This window comes from Bemisia tabaci, unplaced genomic scaffold (assembly GCF_918797505.1).
Source record: "Bemisia tabaci unplaced genomic scaffold, PGI_BMITA_v3".
NCBI lineage: Eukaryota > Metazoa > Arthropoda > Insecta > Hemiptera > Aleyrodidae > Bemisia > Bemisia tabaci.
In genome coordinates this window covers 35,615-53,210 of record NW_027311805.1, presented here as the reverse complement: position 1 = coordinate 53,210, position 17,596 = coordinate 35,615, and the positions used below count along the sequence as shown (strand labels likewise).

The 17,596-nt window shown below is 37.9% G+C and overlaps 2 protein-coding genes across 2 annotated transcripts; both read left to right on the top strand.

Moving 5' to 3' along the window:
- The first annotated feature begins 259 nt into the window (after positions 1–259).
- On the top strand, positions 260–4,210 carry LOC140225951 (gonadotropin-releasing hormone II receptor-like). Its single transcript, XM_072305999.1, has 4 exons — positions 260–619; positions 1,264–1,454; positions 1,867–1,994; positions 3,540–4,210. Exons 1-4 carry the CDS (start codon positions 418–420, stop codon positions 3,631–3,633), a joined length of 615 nt encoding a protein of 204 aa, XP_072162100.1. The 5' UTR covers positions 260–417; the 3' UTR covers positions 3,634–4,210.
- A 792-nt stretch (positions 4,211–5,002) lies between these two features.
- On the top strand, positions 5,003–17,333 carry LOC140225950 (maltase A3-like). The gene is made up of 10 exons (XM_072305998.1): positions 5,003–5,374; positions 5,915–6,094; positions 6,606–6,760; positions 7,154–7,279; positions 7,390–7,625; positions 8,118–8,316; positions 9,869–10,124; positions 11,610–11,808; positions 14,696–14,839; positions 15,809–17,333. The coding sequence occupies exons 1-10, from the start codon at positions 5,188–5,190 to the stop codon at positions 15,984–15,986; spliced, it is 1,860 nt and encodes a 619-aa protein (XP_072162099.1). The 5' UTR covers positions 5,003–5,187; the 3' UTR covers positions 15,987–17,333.
- Positions 17,334–17,596: the final 263 nt, after the last annotated feature.

Genomic DNA, 17,596 nt, shown 5'->3' with positions numbered 1-17,596 from the left:
AGAATGCGTGTTTTGGCATTTTTTTTATTCCACATTGTATTCTCATGAAAGCTTCATGTTTTAGCTATGCTAAAAAAATTATTATATTTTGATCATAGTATATATTCTTATAGATGCAGTACATCTTAGATTTAAAGTCTAATAATAATCTTTACCGAAGAATTTTTTTTAAAGGCGATCATTCTAATAAACAGTAGGAATTTTGTAAGTTGTTAACACTCTTTTTTCTCCATTTAAATTCATTAAAAATATCGATATTAGGTGAGGCAAGGTGCCTCACCAAGAATCGATTGTTTTGCAAATATTTAAATGGAGGTAACAGTGTTGTCAACTTTCAAGAATCGCCGCTGCCAATAGATTGGTGTTGAAATTTATGGTTAGTTTCATTCCTAGTATGCCAAGTATTCTATAACAACTATGAATATCTCGTTCCAGATTTTCATTTTCCGGGTAACAAAAGGGCCGTTTAATGAAGAATTTTACCAGTGCGTTACTCATGGATTTTACCAAGAGCCATGGCAAGAACTTGTGTATCCTGTGTTTAATATATTCACTATGTTCGTCCTCCCATTGGCTCTTCTTGTCAACTCATACACCAATACAATCATGATTATTGCAAGTAAGCCGCAAATATATTTGATCGTTATAAAATCTGATTTATAATATGTCTGCTTCAGCCAGACGTAGATATGTTTAACATCATGTTTCCTAATACACTTTAAAAACTAGCTGTAACCCTCTTAAAGCTTTTGTTCGTGATTCTCAATGAATGACAGAAAATCCATTTTTCTGGAGGAACTTAAGTAATTATTGTGTGAAGTTTCTCATTTTTGAACAATTGTAAAAAAAAATCATTTTATTTTCTCATGAAGTAACTTGTGTCTGAATTCAAATCAATCTGAGAAGAACAATCCAACCAACAAAAAACAAGCGAAACGTATGTTTGTGCATTTAAATGTCGCCAAAAGTATTTAGAGGTAATCCTGAAAAGAAATATAAAAGATTATCTCCTAAATAGAACGCAAAAATACTTGTTTTTTTTTACTAAATTTGGCGACAAAATGACGCACAAAAAACGCCTACAATCACTGACATGTTAAATTTTTAACGTATACAAACGTTTTTACGTACAGTTGCCTTTACAAAAAATTGTAGGACTCTTTCCAGACCATACTTATATACGTATCTTAGTTGTATATACATATTATTACCTATCTCAAAAATGTTGTGTTCTTCAGTTTTCATGAAAGTTTTAAATTCTAGGGAGTAGCAGAAATATCACCGTGCCTAATGGGGACCTAGTCGTAGGAAACGAGAATAGGAGGCAGTTCTTGGAGCGAGCGAAGATGAAATCATTTTGGATGGCCACGGTTATTATTCTAGTCTTCATAATTTTCTGGACGCCTTACTACACCATGATGATTATACTGCTTTTCCTCAGACCCGACAGCCAGGTGATTGGTCATTTTTATATTATTCGAATATAAATGGAGTAGAAAAGTTGTATAGATATTAAATTCAACTCATTCTAAACATTTTCTAAATTGATTATTATTGACATCAATATCATGTAGGTTTAAACCGCATCAAATTTAGCAGAATATAAGAAAATGTGATAAAACAAGTGGAACTTTTTCCACTTTTTACCCTCTTTTTCAAAAATTTTGTCCGCTTAAGAGGGCGAAAAATGAGAGACAGGAAGAAAAAGGAATTTAGTGATACAATTTTAAGGCTGTCATTTCAATATGTTGAAGCTTTCTTTACAGCCGCGTCGGAAAACTATATTTTTGGGCATATGTTCTTCTCATTCTCATGAATTGTGATACTTGTATAAAAAAATACTTACGTTTCAAAAATTCATTACAGATAGGCGAAAGACTAAAATCATGGATATTCTTTTTTGGCATGCCAATCAGCCTGGTGAACCCTTTCATTTACGGCCTCACTCGACTTCGAAAACCAGAATTTAAAAACCAGTTCAACAGCAGTGGCAGGTAACTATCAGTAAATCGTGTTTCAAAAGGAAAAGGAAAACGATGTTCACTTGTCCACTCTACATAAGCCCAACTCTCCAACATCATAAACATAATTACTTTTTCGCTTTGTATTCCATACAGATTTTCAAGGCATTTACATTCATTACTGGTTGAGGAAAAGGAAAGCATTTGGTTTTTCTGTTAGTCATATGAACGAAAAAAACTGAAAAAATGGGCTCCTAATTGCGGACCTCAGATTGCGACGTTGCAAGTTTCCACTAGTGTTTTATCGTTTTGTAGACAAACTAACCAGCAGTTCTTAGTGATTTTTTTCTAGGACTTTTTCACTTACTCTTTAAAGAAATACATACATACGAGTCGCTGTTATAGCGCTCTTTGGCGCTTTGCGACACCTAATCGCCACAAAGCTCGGTCTTCCCACAGGTTATCAGGGAGTTGACACTCCCTCATCTCACTTAACACCCCCTGTCGCCAACCTCTCACTGGGCGTCCCCTACGCCTCCTCCCAGGAGAAACCCAATCAAGCATCTTTTTTGGCAGCCTCTCTTCCGTCATCCTATTGACATGACCATACCAAACAAGTTGTTTGGTCATGACGTCGAACACGATGTCATTTTCGACTTCCATTATCTGACGCACTCTATCATTACGGACCCGATCTCTCCTAGAAATTCCTGCCGACCTTCTCCAGAAATCCATCTCCGTTGCTCTTAGCATATTCTGTGTCCGTTTCTTCAGCTGCCAAACTTCACATCCGTAAAATTCTCTTTAAAGAAATCACATAGAATATTAAGATAAAATTTTAATCAGCTTGCCCTTGAAAAAAAAAAAAAAAACAGGATGGGAGGTTTTGAAATGTAACAACTGAGATGTTCATTTTTCGCATTTATAAATGTTTGGCTGGAAAGGTCTTTCTAGTTGCTCTTGCTCAACACTCACAGACGTTCCGTAGTCGCTCGAACTCCTTATAACATGATTTTCTATTCAAAAGAAAACAAAAAGTACAGTACCCATGAAGAATTCAGTCTAAGTAGAGAAAATCTACCAAAAGATTTACCAATTTATATGGTATCTTAAGAATTTTTTTAATTTCCATACCGTTTTTCATCCATTGATATTCCGATATTAGTCCTTTATGGCATTCTGTTATTCTTCGGATGAGAAAAAATATAATTTTCTTTAAAAAAAAAACGACTTATGATGAACAATTATTTTCTCCCAATGTACTGTGCGTTTCTCTCTGCAGGGCAGAGTTTGGCGACGCGAGTTATAGATTCCCCGACAAAAATTGGTAAATTTACGCAAACCTTAAATGCTCATATGGATATTTCAAATATTCTTGGTTATGAGTCGCCAAATAAAATAGCGAATAATTTACTCCTCCCGTATGAAAGCTTGAATCTTTATGTCTTCATTTATGTTGTACATATTCGAAATATCTGATCATGTCTATTTGCAAAATGTCTGCTTTCGATCCGTCATTTTTTCTACCTTGAAATGAGTCATAATATTAGCTTTTTTTTCTTTGTTCAATGATATCAGATCGTGGACCAGCTGCAATCAAACAAAATTGCCCGAAAGCAGTTCAATGCCGCCGGATCAACACAAAGCACTGATGTCTGACGAGGTCAGTTAGCTCCCCCGCACAAAGAGGGTCTTTTTATTGGAAAAGTTTTACTCGCTTCATCTGAGCGAAGATTTATCACTACTAATAGAAATCCACCCTGGACAACTGTTCTTTCTCTGGGCAAAACGTTTTCTCACAACTCTAGCAGGGTTGTTCTTTACCTTGGATTTTGGGAATATGCGCGGTACAATTTCTCTCTCTTTCTTTATGAAAAATTGAGGCAGAGATTTGTAAAAAAAGCTCCTTTTAGAAATACAGATAGAATATGTTTAGAATCATCAAGACCTCGAAGAAAATGTTTCAAAGCAGAAATTGGTGACGATTTGAGAAAAACTCTTATGGAAGTGACAAAAAAAAGTTATAAAGTATATGTGAATATGTAAATAAAATGTTGCGATTATTTATTACACGATGATTTGATTTTCATTAATTCGTTCCCTCATTTGTCCCAGAACTTACATCAAAAGCAATTTCAATACAGGCTAAACCATCAAGCTTATGTTTTAGGAGTATTGATCTTTTTTCTGTAACATTTTTAGACCTATACAATGTATCCTCTTATAAGATTACGCGAGACCTGCCTCCTTCTGGGGTTTTTCTCTTGTAATTTGTTTTTAATCAAAGGTTCGAGAGTATAAAATATGAGTTAATTTTGTATACAATCAATTGAAAAAAAATAAATAAATTAAAGTAATTAGTTAATTTTATAAAAATAGTGAGCTCAATTTTAAATCCACTGCTTCTTATTCAAATCATTTGGTACAGAATATTTCTTTCATTCTAGAAATTGTCTTCCATTTCATTTTTGGTAAAAGTTACGTGAAATTTATTAGATAATCTAATTGAAAGGATTGCTCTCCCCTCTCCCCAATAAGCTGACCCCTCGAATGTCCCAGACTTTCACACGATGTGTTTCTGTGTATCTTCCACGAAAACTTCCTTGTCCCGACCAAGTTGAAAAGAGAATAGCTGCATGACTATGAACTTGTGATTAATATTTTAAAATGCATGCAAGAACTACACTGTCACTTCGAAAGAGAAACGTGGGTTTTATATATAAAAGTTAGTTGATAGAATATATAGCGCTTTCTAAGCGTATACGTACTTCTTCTCTCGATTTGTCCCTTTATAGCAAAGCTTGCAAGCGTTGTAAGCCTTCCTGAACGAACAATGAAAGCAAGGCGAATTGCAAGTTATGATCTCATAATTCCTGAGTATCCACTCAATAAAACAGATGTTTCATTTTAAAAACTGAGAAACAAGCAAACTAGGGATCATACAAGAGCAACAGATTACTCCATAACAAAAAAATATTTTACTCATAAACAAGCATATTTTTATATTTCTGAGATAAACTCAAGTGTCTATAGAAACTTTTGCATTCTACAGTCAAGTCCGCTCCATAATTGTTGCGGGCAATCCCTATGGTTTAAAAGACCGGCAGGCATGCTGGTACGGTTTGGGCGTCGTTATCATTCGTTTTAATGTACTTGTACCGTACATAATATTCAGGTAAATTTCGTCAAAAATAAGAGTAGGGTGAGTTGCAAGAGCTTTGTCGTGATGCTGTTAGAGATAATGTGCAAATTTACGGCAGCTTTAATGATTATCGGTCTAGTGACCGAATTTCACGCAGAATCGGCTGTTTTGGAGCAAAAACCTCTTGATTGGTGGCAACGAGGGGTTTTTTACCAAATTTACCCTAGGTCCTTCAAAGACAGTAACGGCGATGGTGTTGGAGATCTGCGAGGTAAGGAATCAAATATTCTTTCACGATTAGAACTTCAAATTTCGCAGCTAAAAGAATATGTTAGCAGCTAGATTCCCGTTTTGGTATGATCCTCAGAAAATCAAACACACTATACAAGATGGCAGAGAGAGATTATCATGCGGCTGGTTCATAAAACCAGGTGCAAGATTTAAATGGGGAAAAAAACCTACCAATGCACATGTAAAAAGGGACAAATATATATTATTGGCTACTTAATTTTCTGGGAGTTCTATATATAATCAGATTATAGTAGCCACTAACATTATTTTTCATACGTACTCATTCTTTTTTTGAAGAAAGACAATTTGAACACTAATCGGGAACAATGAGGTAGAACCTAAAACTGGTGGTCCGATAACTAAAATTAAACATTTTATACTATTTTCCATTGTAACCAATACAGCGAGAGTCTGTTTATTTCTTTTTAGCATGATAAAAATAATTTTATTTGTAATATGCGGTAAATTCTCATCAGTTCATCCAATAGATTTTTTTTTCAATGAGAATCAATTTTTTTAGGTATAGCGGAAAAAGTATGGTATTTAAAAGATCTAGGCGTGTCAGCGATATGGTTCAACCCTATATTCGATTCTCCTGGCTTGGATCTGGGATATGACATTTCCAACTACACACGTATCGACCCCCTTTTTGGGACTTTAGAAGATCTGGAGTACTTGAGAGACGCTCTTCATAAAGCAGGTTAACTTTTTTGAAAGTTTTATTTCTCATATCTATACTGAAAATTATTCAGATATCCTCTCACCAAAAACTGATTAATTTCTGCTGACGAGAAAAAATACGGAAAAATTATAAACCTCTAATTTTTAAATATTTTTGGGAAGACGTCATTCCTCCATGCGTTCCTTATTCCGTTTTTCTTTTAAGCGTTTAGATGGATGGATGGAATTTTGTTGTTCATACCTTATTTTTATATTTTATGCGATTATCGAAATAAAGTTATATCAGTGTAAACTTCGTCCTGAGATATATCTGCCGTTTTTTAGGGGAAAAAGTCACCACGTTGAATTATTTTCTTTTTTTTTAAGAAATTTTACAACACACTTCTCTTCTATAGTATTCATGGATAACTATTGTTTAAACGTCTCTGATTTCCAGAAGAATTTGTGTTATACCTTAAAAAGACAATTCTATTTGTTTGCCGGTAGTAGGAATGTGCCAGGACCTTACTGACAAAATTTGGAATTTCCAGGAATACGGCTTCTGCTGGATTTTGTCCCGAATCATACAAGTGATGAACATCCATGGTTTCAGTGGTCTATCAAAAAAGTCGATCCGTACACAAACTACTACGTTTGGAAGGACGCCAAAATGGTCAATGGTCAGAGAAAACCACCAACTAATTGGGTGATTATTCAAATAATTTACTGAATATTATAAATTCCTCATCACCCTGACCATTAGTTGAGGTTAGCGGTGTTAAATATTCACCAGTTTATGTTCGCCAGCTTATGAGGAAGTATGCAATGCTGGAGTTTGAATATTGCCCTACTAAGATGGACTCATAGAATGCGTATCGGCGATCTGAAGGTTAAATATTCTAACTTTAAACTTTTGATCGTCCATTATAAAAATCTATGCTAATCTGTGCTTTGCATCAGGTAAAACAATAACCTCATATTTTAAAGAGAACATTTTTAGAATCAATATCGTTTTAATATTATCATGAAAAACTCCATTGAAAAAATAAAAATAAAAAAATAATAGCGAGTACAAGACTTTTTTGCTCTGTTCATACAGATAAGCGAGTTCGGAGGCTCCATGTGGAAATGGAACGACGAAAGACAACAATACTTCTTACACCAGTTCCACCAGAAACAACCAGACTTAAATTATGAATGTAAAGAACTTGTTCAAGAGATGATGGTAAGTGACCTAGCTTTCTATTTATAGTATCTTAATTGAAAGTCGTGGCAAAAATCCTAAAATAACCATTTTCAAACCACTTAAATGAATACTGCTCTTCATCCTCGCAGGATGTTGTCAGGTTTTGGCTGGACCGCGGTGTAGATGGGCTGCGTTTAGACGCCATCAACTTCATGTTTGAGGATCCGCTATGGAGAGATCAAGAGCTTCTAGCGCCTGATCTGGACCCCAACTTTTTCTTGAACTACAATCGATCAAGGACGATGGATCAACCAGCCACATACGAGATGGTCACGAGATTCAGAGAGATTTTCGACTCTTACAGTAAAAAAGACGGCCGAACCAGGTAAGGTCAAACGAATCGTGCCGTTAGAAAATTTTAAATATTTCTACAGAAACATTAATGACTATTGCAAGTATGGATATTATGTTTCAGGGGACCTCTAGGATTTTTTTAAAGTGAAATTCATTTAAAAAAATATGCAAGAAAACATGTTTAATTTTTAAAATGTTTGTAAGCGTCAAAAAATCTCTAAAGAGCATTTTGACACCCTTTTCACTTAAATGTAATTTATTGTTAACTTTTGAAGCCCCTTAAACATTCATAAAAACACATTTTTTTAAGGTTGATTTTTAGAAATTTACATGTTGTTTAAAATTTTTCACACAAAGTAAACAAATATTTTTAGAGGTACAGAGACTTTCACCCCTAGTTATAAGACTGTTGTTAAAGCTTCCGAAAAAAAAAATTGTGTGAATTTCGATACCAAGATTCTTGCGCGAGACCACTAGTTTTGGATACCAACTATCGGAACAAATCCAAATGTTTTAATTGCAGAGTAATGATGACTGAGGCTTATACAACGCTGGATAAGACACTGGGTTTTTACCAGTACAACGGAAAGCCTGGCGCTCACATGCCTTTTAATTTCTTTTTCATCACGCATGTCAATGGACGGTCGCCCGCAAAAGATTATCAGAGAGCTATCCAAGGCTGGATGCAGGGCATGCCAGCAGGACACTCGGCTAACTGGGTGGTAAGATAATCAATGAGTATCAAATCTTAGTTTCCAAATAGTTTTATAAATGTTTATTAGTACATTTTTATATCGGCGCTTAACCGCAATATGGGCATGAAAGGAGTCCAATTTTGATTTTTCTTGCTCTCTGATATGCGTAGACATTAACTTTTACGATGTATAATTTTTCTCACATGTAGAATTTTCTCTCTCTGAAGAAAGTTTAGTCACCCTCTATTTCATAGACATGTCACATCTTTTCTTCTATACCTCTTCTAGCGCTCAATGGAAGTGATTAAAAATAATTGTTCCTGTGTGTAAAAAACACGTTTGATCATTAAGGCAAAATGCATCATGAAGGAGCATCACCTAGAAGGTCGAATTTTTAAGATCTAATGTACAGTTTCAATATCAGATACAATGAGCACTTAAATGTCTTCATGTTATCGGAAAGTGGTAATGCAATTTGAAAGCAGATTTATTTCCGCAACCATAAATCAAGTATTACAAATCACGTTTTAAGATTTAAAGGGCAGAGACAATATAACTAAGTTGCGTGGGATTTAAGGAACCTTCAGTATGAATATTTTAATCCATGCTCTTCACAGATGAGATAAACAAGCCCCACGACACAAACCTCTTGAAGTTGTGATTGCCAATGTTTGATGATTTCCTGTATTGGTTAAAGTCACAGAAGGCGAATCCACTCGAGAATTTTTGCCCAAAAAATAAGAAGTGGTGGTTTTATAATGATGTTATATTCTAATCCTCCATTGGGCTAGGCTTTGATCTCCGCTATTCTAGGTTGAACGTGTGGCCAGGAACTTGGTAGTTGAATGAGGATTCGACCTTAAAGAATTCCTTCATCATTTCAACCTCCGCCCCCCCCCCCCCCAACAAATCTTATTGAGGCAGCTTGCCTCACCTGAAATCGAGGTTTCTAATGAATTTAAATGAAGCAAAAATTTTGTTGCCAACTTAAAAAATCGCCACTGAGCTGATAGAGGCTCGAAAAATAGAAAAAACCACGTAAATCGAATTACAAACCCATGAGCATCGCAAAAGCCGATAATTCTATCAAAGGTTGAATAGACCCTGTGTTTTCTCTCAGAAAGAACTTAATTTAGGTCGTAAGTATCCTAAGGACGCTCTAAAAGTAACCTAGTCATATGATTTTATTCCTCTCTTTTTCTCTTCCTCCCCCCTCTCTCTCTGGATTCTAACTAGATCCATTAGATAATCGTAAATAATAGATAATGGAATGATACAATTATTCAAGCTTTCGTGTGTTGCGCAGTAGCATTCTCAATTGAAGCGTTTTTCCTTTTTTGAAGGCGTTTTTTCCCTTTAGTCAGACTTTCCCTCTGACCTCACTCTTCAATCCTTTCTCCCTCTCTCTCTCTCCCCCCTCTCTCTCTCTCTCTCCCTCTTCCTATCTCCCTATCTCCCCCCTCTTCCCTTCTCCATCTCCCTCCCATCCTCCCTTTCCCCTCTCACCCTCTCCTTCTTTCCCTTTTTCTTTTTCTTATTTTTTTTTGCTTGTTGATTCATCTAAAATTCTTGTGATCAGATAGGGAACCACGACAACCATCGGATAGCGGCAAGATACGGTACGGATCTCGTAGACGGCATGAACATGATAGCGCTCTTACTCCCCGGGACCGGGAACACGTACTACGGGGATGAAATCGGAATGGACGACGCAGCTATCAGATTCGACGAGGGTGTCGACCCACAGGCCTGCCAGTTCGACAAGGATTGGTTCAATCGCGTCACCAGGGACCCCGAGAGAACACCCTTCCAGTGGGACACCTCCTTGAACGCAGGTTAGACGTTAGAAAACCTCGGTCATGAGCAGTGACGAATGCCTGCGATAGGATTACGCATATGCTCCCTTTTTCCCTTTTTGGAGATGCATACACTGGAAAAAAAAACTCATTGGGGTACTCAACTCAAAGGTACTCAACTCAAGGGTACTTTTCCTTGTCGATGTTTTTAAGAGTCCGGACTCTAGATCCAATGTGTTTTTTTCCCAGTGTAGGATTGCGCGAATTTTTCTGGTACCAAAAACTCACATATTTGCGCGAATAATCAATATTCAACGAGGAGGCATTAATACGGCGACCTTGATAGTTTGTGGTAGATAACTACATCGCGGAAGACTGTTCATTCCCTCCTCACTTACGGGCATGTCTCTCTTCGATGGATACCTAGCCCTCGCAGCACGAATGGCCCAAAGAGGTATTGTAAACATTTAAAAAGTGAACTGGGGGCCTGCTGAAGCCACGCGGCCGCCAACCACTGACTAAAACTACAGAAAAACACTGAAAAATGTTCAAGTTTTTTAAGAGATGGATGAATGCAAAACCCGGCGGGTGCACCCGAAAGAAAGCGTATATTTATCTCTGATTGCAACGTTAGTCACCGCATTCATGCTTTATTTTTAATAAATGTTTTTAAAGGGCTGCACTCCGTTTTTCTGTAAATTTTCCGCAAATTTACCTAAATGACCTCAAATAATACTATCGAAAATTCCGAGGCAATATTTTTGTTTGTTTTACTTTCTTATAATGTAACCCCCCAAAAATTAAATATCATCAGAGTTCGTGAATCGTTACAATGTGGATATATATTTTTCCCATAATTATGGTAAAAACTGGAGCATAAAGTCAAAAATGCAGTCCTACAGCATGCCCACAGTCTTGTAGACGCTAATATGCGTTTCATGCCAATTGACCGTCTGCACTCTCTGCACTGCGTTGGGTGCAATGCGAGAAGTATTCATGCAGTCTTGTAGGCGCTTATATGGGCTTGACGCCAACCGCACTGTTTGGCGCAATGCGCGAAGTATTTCTAAAGTCTTGCAGGTGCTAATATACGTTTAACGCCGGCCGTATTGTGTTCGACGCGATTGTTCGAACTCGCGTTAGAATAATCGCGGCATCGATCAATAGATCTCAAAAGGCCCATGTTGTGTTGCGACTCCGTTATGAGCATCCCAAAGTTGCTTCGTTTCTCCCGATTAAATATTTTTTCCGAGAAAAGTTAGGACAGTTCTTCCGCAGTTAGGACGCTAATTTTTTACTTTTGAGTTGAATATTGAAATTTCTGATGTTTCCACTTTGTTGTACAGAAAATATTTATGAGAAAACATGTTTCGTCATGTTTAATTTTTGTTTACCTCCTCCACTGGTAAATTTTCAGCCCAGAGAAATAATGCAACTTGGGTCAAATTTGCCCATTTTGGTCATCCATAAGCTGTTCAACCGATTGGTAAGCTCCACTTTGAGCTCAGTTTTATGATTTTTTAGGTTTTTCGACGAGCATGAAAACTTGGCTACCGGTGAATTCCAACTTCTGGCGTTTAAATCTGAAGGAACAGATGCAAAGTAACGAAAAAAGTCATTACAAGGTATATAAGAGACTTATGGATGTTCGAAAGACAGACACGATGCTGTACGGGGATGTGGAGACCTACGTGCTTGCCAAATGGGTCTTCGCCTTTACTAGGTGAGTGGTAGACAATCAAACATTTTTCGTGAGATCGGTGCCAATCGAATAATGCATCTGTGTAATGATGGCAGCACCAGCAAAAGGACTACGTGCAAAACGGGCCATTTGGGGCTCGGGGCGGATACCTTTGAGACTTGCCCTATTCATTCACCTAACAATGCCCCATCTTTTCCCAAAGTTTCAAGCCCCCCAAAAATTTTGGGGAGACGCGGCGGGGGGTCAAAGTTAAAAACCGGCAAAATTTTCGCGAATTTATTACTCGAAAACCAAGAAGTTTTGGAAAACGCGGTTTAAACGAGCGTATTCAGCGTGACGAGAGCTTTCAGAAAATGTATAACATCATAGGGTTTTGTCAACTTCAGCTCGAGTTATCGCCTCCGAAGCGCCGGAACGCTCAAAAAAGACCCCTTATTTTTTCACGTTTGGGCCGATTTAAAAAAAAGCCATTTTTTTATTTTGATGAAAAACTGATATGTTGTTCCTGACTCTCTGTAGCCCCTCTGGCTCTTTACCGCATGCTGGGGAAATGTTTTGGTCGCGAGTTATAAGAGCGGAAAGGAGCGAAGGTCGGGAAAATCGGCTATTTTAAACTGCGCGCGCGGCGTTGATCGGAGGGAAAACGTCCCCTCCCACTCAGTTCGGCGAATCACACTCCTCTGCCGACCTCGCATTGTTGCCACATGTCTCCTGATCCGTCGCCGCGCGCAGTTTAAAATAGCCGATTTTCCCGACCTTCGCTCCTTTCCGCTCTTATAACTCGCGACCAAAACATTTCCCCAGCATGCGGTAAAGAGCCAGAGGGGCTACAGAGAGTCAGGAACAACATATCAGTTTTTCATCAAAATAAAAAAATGGCTTTTTTTTAAATCGGCCCAAACGTGAAAAAATAAGGGGTCTTTTTTGAGCGTTCCGGCGCTTCGGAGGCGATAACTCGAGCTGAAGTTGACAAAACCCTATGATGTTATACATTTTCTGAAAGCTCTCGTCACGCTGAATACGCTCGTTTAAACCGCGTTTTCCAAAACTTCTTGGTTTTCGAGTAATAAATTCGCGAAAATTTTGCCGGTTTTTAACTTTGACCCCCCGCCGCGTCTCCCCAAAATTTTTGGGGGGCTTGAAACTTTGGGAAAAGATGGGGCATTGTTAGGTGAATGAATAGGGCAAGTCTCAAAGGTATCCGCCCCGAGCCCCAAATGGCCCGTTTTGCACGTAGTCCTTTACCCGGAAAGAAACCTATCAGGTTCCGGGTGCATATTTCAATGGAATTTCAACGCGTTTTGAGGCACTGCTCCACCACGTTCTTCGTTGTTTTTTTAAATAATTATTTTGAGGGAACAACTCTTGTCTTTGCTCTCCTCGAATATAAATTTTTCATAAAATAGCCGTTCAATTTTTATGGAAATAAATCGGGCCCACCAAAGTTCTGGACGGAAACTTTTGCCATGGCTATGGTTCAGTTGAAGCTGATTTCCTTACATTTGGAGGGAACTTTGAACTCGCATGGTCTCCGTGCTACGGAGAAGGAGTCTCAATTGGACGTAGTTCTATCAAACGGAACTATGTGCATTGAGATATGAGCCCTGAGACCCATAAGAATAAGTGCATTACAGGGCTCACGTCATAATGCACATAGTTCTGTTTGATAGAAATACGTCCAATTTTACTTTTGTGCTTGCATAGACGAGGTACGAGGGTCATCCAAAAAGTAAGTTCACCCCTTTCATATCTCCGAAACTAAAAGAGATAAATCAAATCGGTAAAAAAGAACTTCTTACTTATATCCTCAGCTCTCCATAGGTACTAAGATTTTTAAATTTGGACCACTGGTTGCCGAGATATTCGAGTTTTACGTGAACAACTCCCGGCCAGTTCCGTCCACCAAACGACGCGCTGATATGAGATGCACCGCGCGCTGTCGCGTCGCTTTTGTCTTCTGGGACTCTCAAGGAGTACTTCTCGTCTATTATTTGGAGAAAGGGTGTACAATCAATGCACCACGGTATTGTGGAATATTGAATTCGTTGCGATTGGCAATAAAAAACAAGCGACCGGGTCTCTTGTCTCGTGGTCCCCTATTCCTTCACGATAATGCCAGACCTCACACGGCGAAAGAGACCCAAAATTTGTTGGACAAATTTGCGTGGGAGGTGTCACCTCATCCTCCATACTCTCCAGACCATGCCCCGAACGACTATCATCTTTTTCCGCAACTCAAGAAGCACTAAGTGGCCAGCACTTCGAGAACGATCAGTAGGTGATGGAAGCAGTCAATGGCTGGTTCAAGAGTCAACCAAAAGTGTTCTTTGAGAACGGCATTAAGAAGCTTTAGAAACGCTATGAAAAATGCATCAATAGGAACGGAAATTACGTCGAAAAATAAGGTATATAAGATTGTTTTAAAGCTAATCTTAGAATATTTGAGTTGGTTATTCCTACGTAGATGTGTGGGGAACAGGGAACACAGTCAATTCAGGTAGCGTGACGGGAATTGCAGCGCGTCGTTTGGTGGACGGAACTGGTCGGGAGTTGTTCACGTAAAAATCGAATATCTCGGCAACCAGTGGTCCAAATTTAAAAATCTTGGTACCTATGGAGAGCTGAAGATATAAGTAAGAAGTTCTTTTTTACCGATTTGATTTATCTCTTTTAGTTTCGGAGATATGAAAGGGGTGAACTTACTTTTTGGATGACCCTCGTACAACATACCCATTAACTCCAGATCTTCGTCACGTTGAGAAAAGAAATGATTCCATTGAAAGCCGACTTTTGATACGGTCCCACATTAAAGAAAGCCTGACATATGAGTCAAATATTTTCACGGTTGAATATGATAGTCCACTGTTTACAAATTTCAATTTTTGATTTCTTCTTTTTTATTTTGTAGGCGTTTGACTGGAAGTGACACCTATGTGGTGGTCGTTAATCTTGGGAGTGACACTACATCAGTCGATCTCTCCGCTTTCATGAGTGATCTACCGGAGACTTTAACAGTCCACACGGGCAGTGTCAATACCCAGTATGATCCGAAGTAAGGGTGCCTTTGTTATCATTGAACGATTTTTTCTTGCAGATATCTGTGCTAATCATGTGCCACGTAGACTTTTGAAAATTTATAAAAAATGGTGATAGGATTATTCCGAGGAATATGCTGTATGTATATGCTCTTAAAATGAGATAATGGGCCACTGGACAAGGTACGAATTTCAGCATTCTGGTACATGTTTCTTCACCAAAATTTCACGTAAAACACGATGTGCACAAAAAAAAATTACCAAAATCAACTCCTTCCGAAGATATTCAATGATTCATAGTGCGTGAATTGAAACCACTCGCTCATGAAAACTCAATGCTCTACTTGATTCACATCGCGCGCTAAACGTTATCATGAACGTCTCTACGATTTAAAAATCTGGCAATCTCAATCTTGACGCTTTGGCTCAGCTATAGCAAATAACTTACAGTTTGAACAACACATGGTGGGAAATGAACATTGCTTGATTGAGAAGCTTGCTGAAACCGTTGTAGTGGGCGATTTGACTCACGTAGAGCTTTGCGTTTCTTGTGAGCGGGCAGTTCAAATTCCTCGTAACCAATGTGAAATAAAAATGTTAATATCTCCGTTGGGAGTTAGTTTCAGTAATTTTCGTTGCGCGAATCATGTTCTACGTGAAATTCTGGTTAAGAAACATGTATCAGAATGTTTAAATTTGTACCTTGTCTAGTGGTCCATTCTGGTTTATCGGACGGAAATCTCTGCGATGCGATTTTCTACGGTGTTCTTAAAAGTTTCCTTCAAAGGACCACTTTCAATTCTAGGGTCAAAAAGGCCCCTGAAGGCCCTTAAGGCTGACATCTTGTTACTTTTTATGCGGGAAAATAGTGTTAACATTAATTATTTTTACAATCTATAGGCGCGTGCTTGCTTGGTCCTTCCATGAACATCAATGTACCTAAGTGTCAATCTGCTAAAACAAATTTATTCTTCTTTTTTTTACAGTGACAAAGTGCCAACTGGTGTATTTTACATGCGACCAAAAGCCTCCATCCTTTTAACCACTGCCCAAGAAGTGCCGCCTGCTGCATATTCGGATTCCAAAACTAGTGGAGTCGCAACAATGACATCCACTTCAATCGGAATAATTGTGTTCCTTTTCACTCATAGGTTACTCCTATAGGCTAATATCCATTCCTTTTATATGTATTTTTATTGTGATTTATAATAATTAAAATTAAAAAGATGAAACAAAAGAAGAAGGAACTACCCGACGGAAATTACCAATGGCGAGGCGTGAATGGTCGTGATCCTGTTAATCGATACTTTTCCATTGGTTTAAATGGCAGATTAATCGACCTATCGCAAATCACGCCACGACGCCACTGGAAATTACACTATGGCTGTTGAATGATAATAAGGGCGCTGAACAATTTGAATTAATTCACACGATTTCCCAGATGGCTGTTATCAAACGAAGTACCTGACAATTATCCCGTTTTAGGGTTAGACTTTGATTTTGTTATTTTTTACTTCAGCTGTTGGCGTAATGATGACGTGAAGGTCAGTAATGCTTGAGAGGATGTCAGTCGCGACCATTTCGTAGTCAGTTAAATTGAATTAAGTACACATTTTTATTCATTTTTTGGGTAGTCAGGATATAAATACATTGTGGGTAATGAGAGTGTTGATAGAAAAGTGACCAGAAAATTCCATCCTTCAAAACTGCATTAAAACTGAAAACAACATGACTAAAAAGGGCTGTAAAGTTGTCGAATGTTTCCTTTTACATGTGATTGAAGAGAGGTTCCGGAAGGTTAAATCTACGAGCATATTTTTAAATATCGATCAGCAAAAAATAATCAGCATGCTTTACAGACCTATGTCTAGTTGAACATGAAAGATTCGCACACAAAAATGTATAGGTTTCTTATCTCTAACTTTTTAGAAACTTGGAAGGTCTAATCGTGTGATTCTCTGCACCTTTTTGTGGTCTGTAAACTATCGAAGTAGTGACTGTCTTCTGCACAGTGCAATTGTATACAATAAAATCAGTAATATTTTATTATTTTTTTTTTTTTTTTTTTAAAGAAAACTCCTAACGTATACACAACGTTTTGTCTTTTGAGCTCGCCCACTCGGGAGAGCTCTTTGCGATCGATTTCTTTTAGCATTGGTAGTGTCCGTGGCGACAAATGGATGGTTCTCGTTGCCGTCGGAGGAACGGCCAAAATCCCATTGATTTCAAGGTCTAAAAGTTGAATTTTCGCGGGTTACAGTTTTCCTCCGTCGAACATTTCCGTTCCCTCATTCAACTGAGGATTAATTGTTCCTCGTTTGCTACACTAGAGAGCAGCACTTTCCAGTGGCCGAGTATATCATAGCATGTTGCTATGGTTTTATAGCAAATTACCTAATTGTATGTTATCATCCTCTTATCTTTTCAATGCAGTTTTTGTGTGCAGTTGTACTTGCAATTGTTATTATTTCTTAAAATAAAAAACATGGTGACCTCGACGTGATTTAATAATTTGTTCAATTAATTTTAAGTTACTAAGACTAAGATTGAGATTTGCGCATAATTAATGGATAATCCTTAAGATTGCCGTTATTGGTACCATAGAAGGTTAATTAACCTCAAAATAATTGCATGCTTGAGAGCTCGGTTGAGACTCGCATTGGGATCCTTTCAGAGTTTGTTTAAACCTCATATTAAGAATGCTTTAGGATTCGTTTGAGCCCCTCGCATTAAGAATGCTTGGGAGTTCGTTTGAGCCTCGCATTAAGAATGCT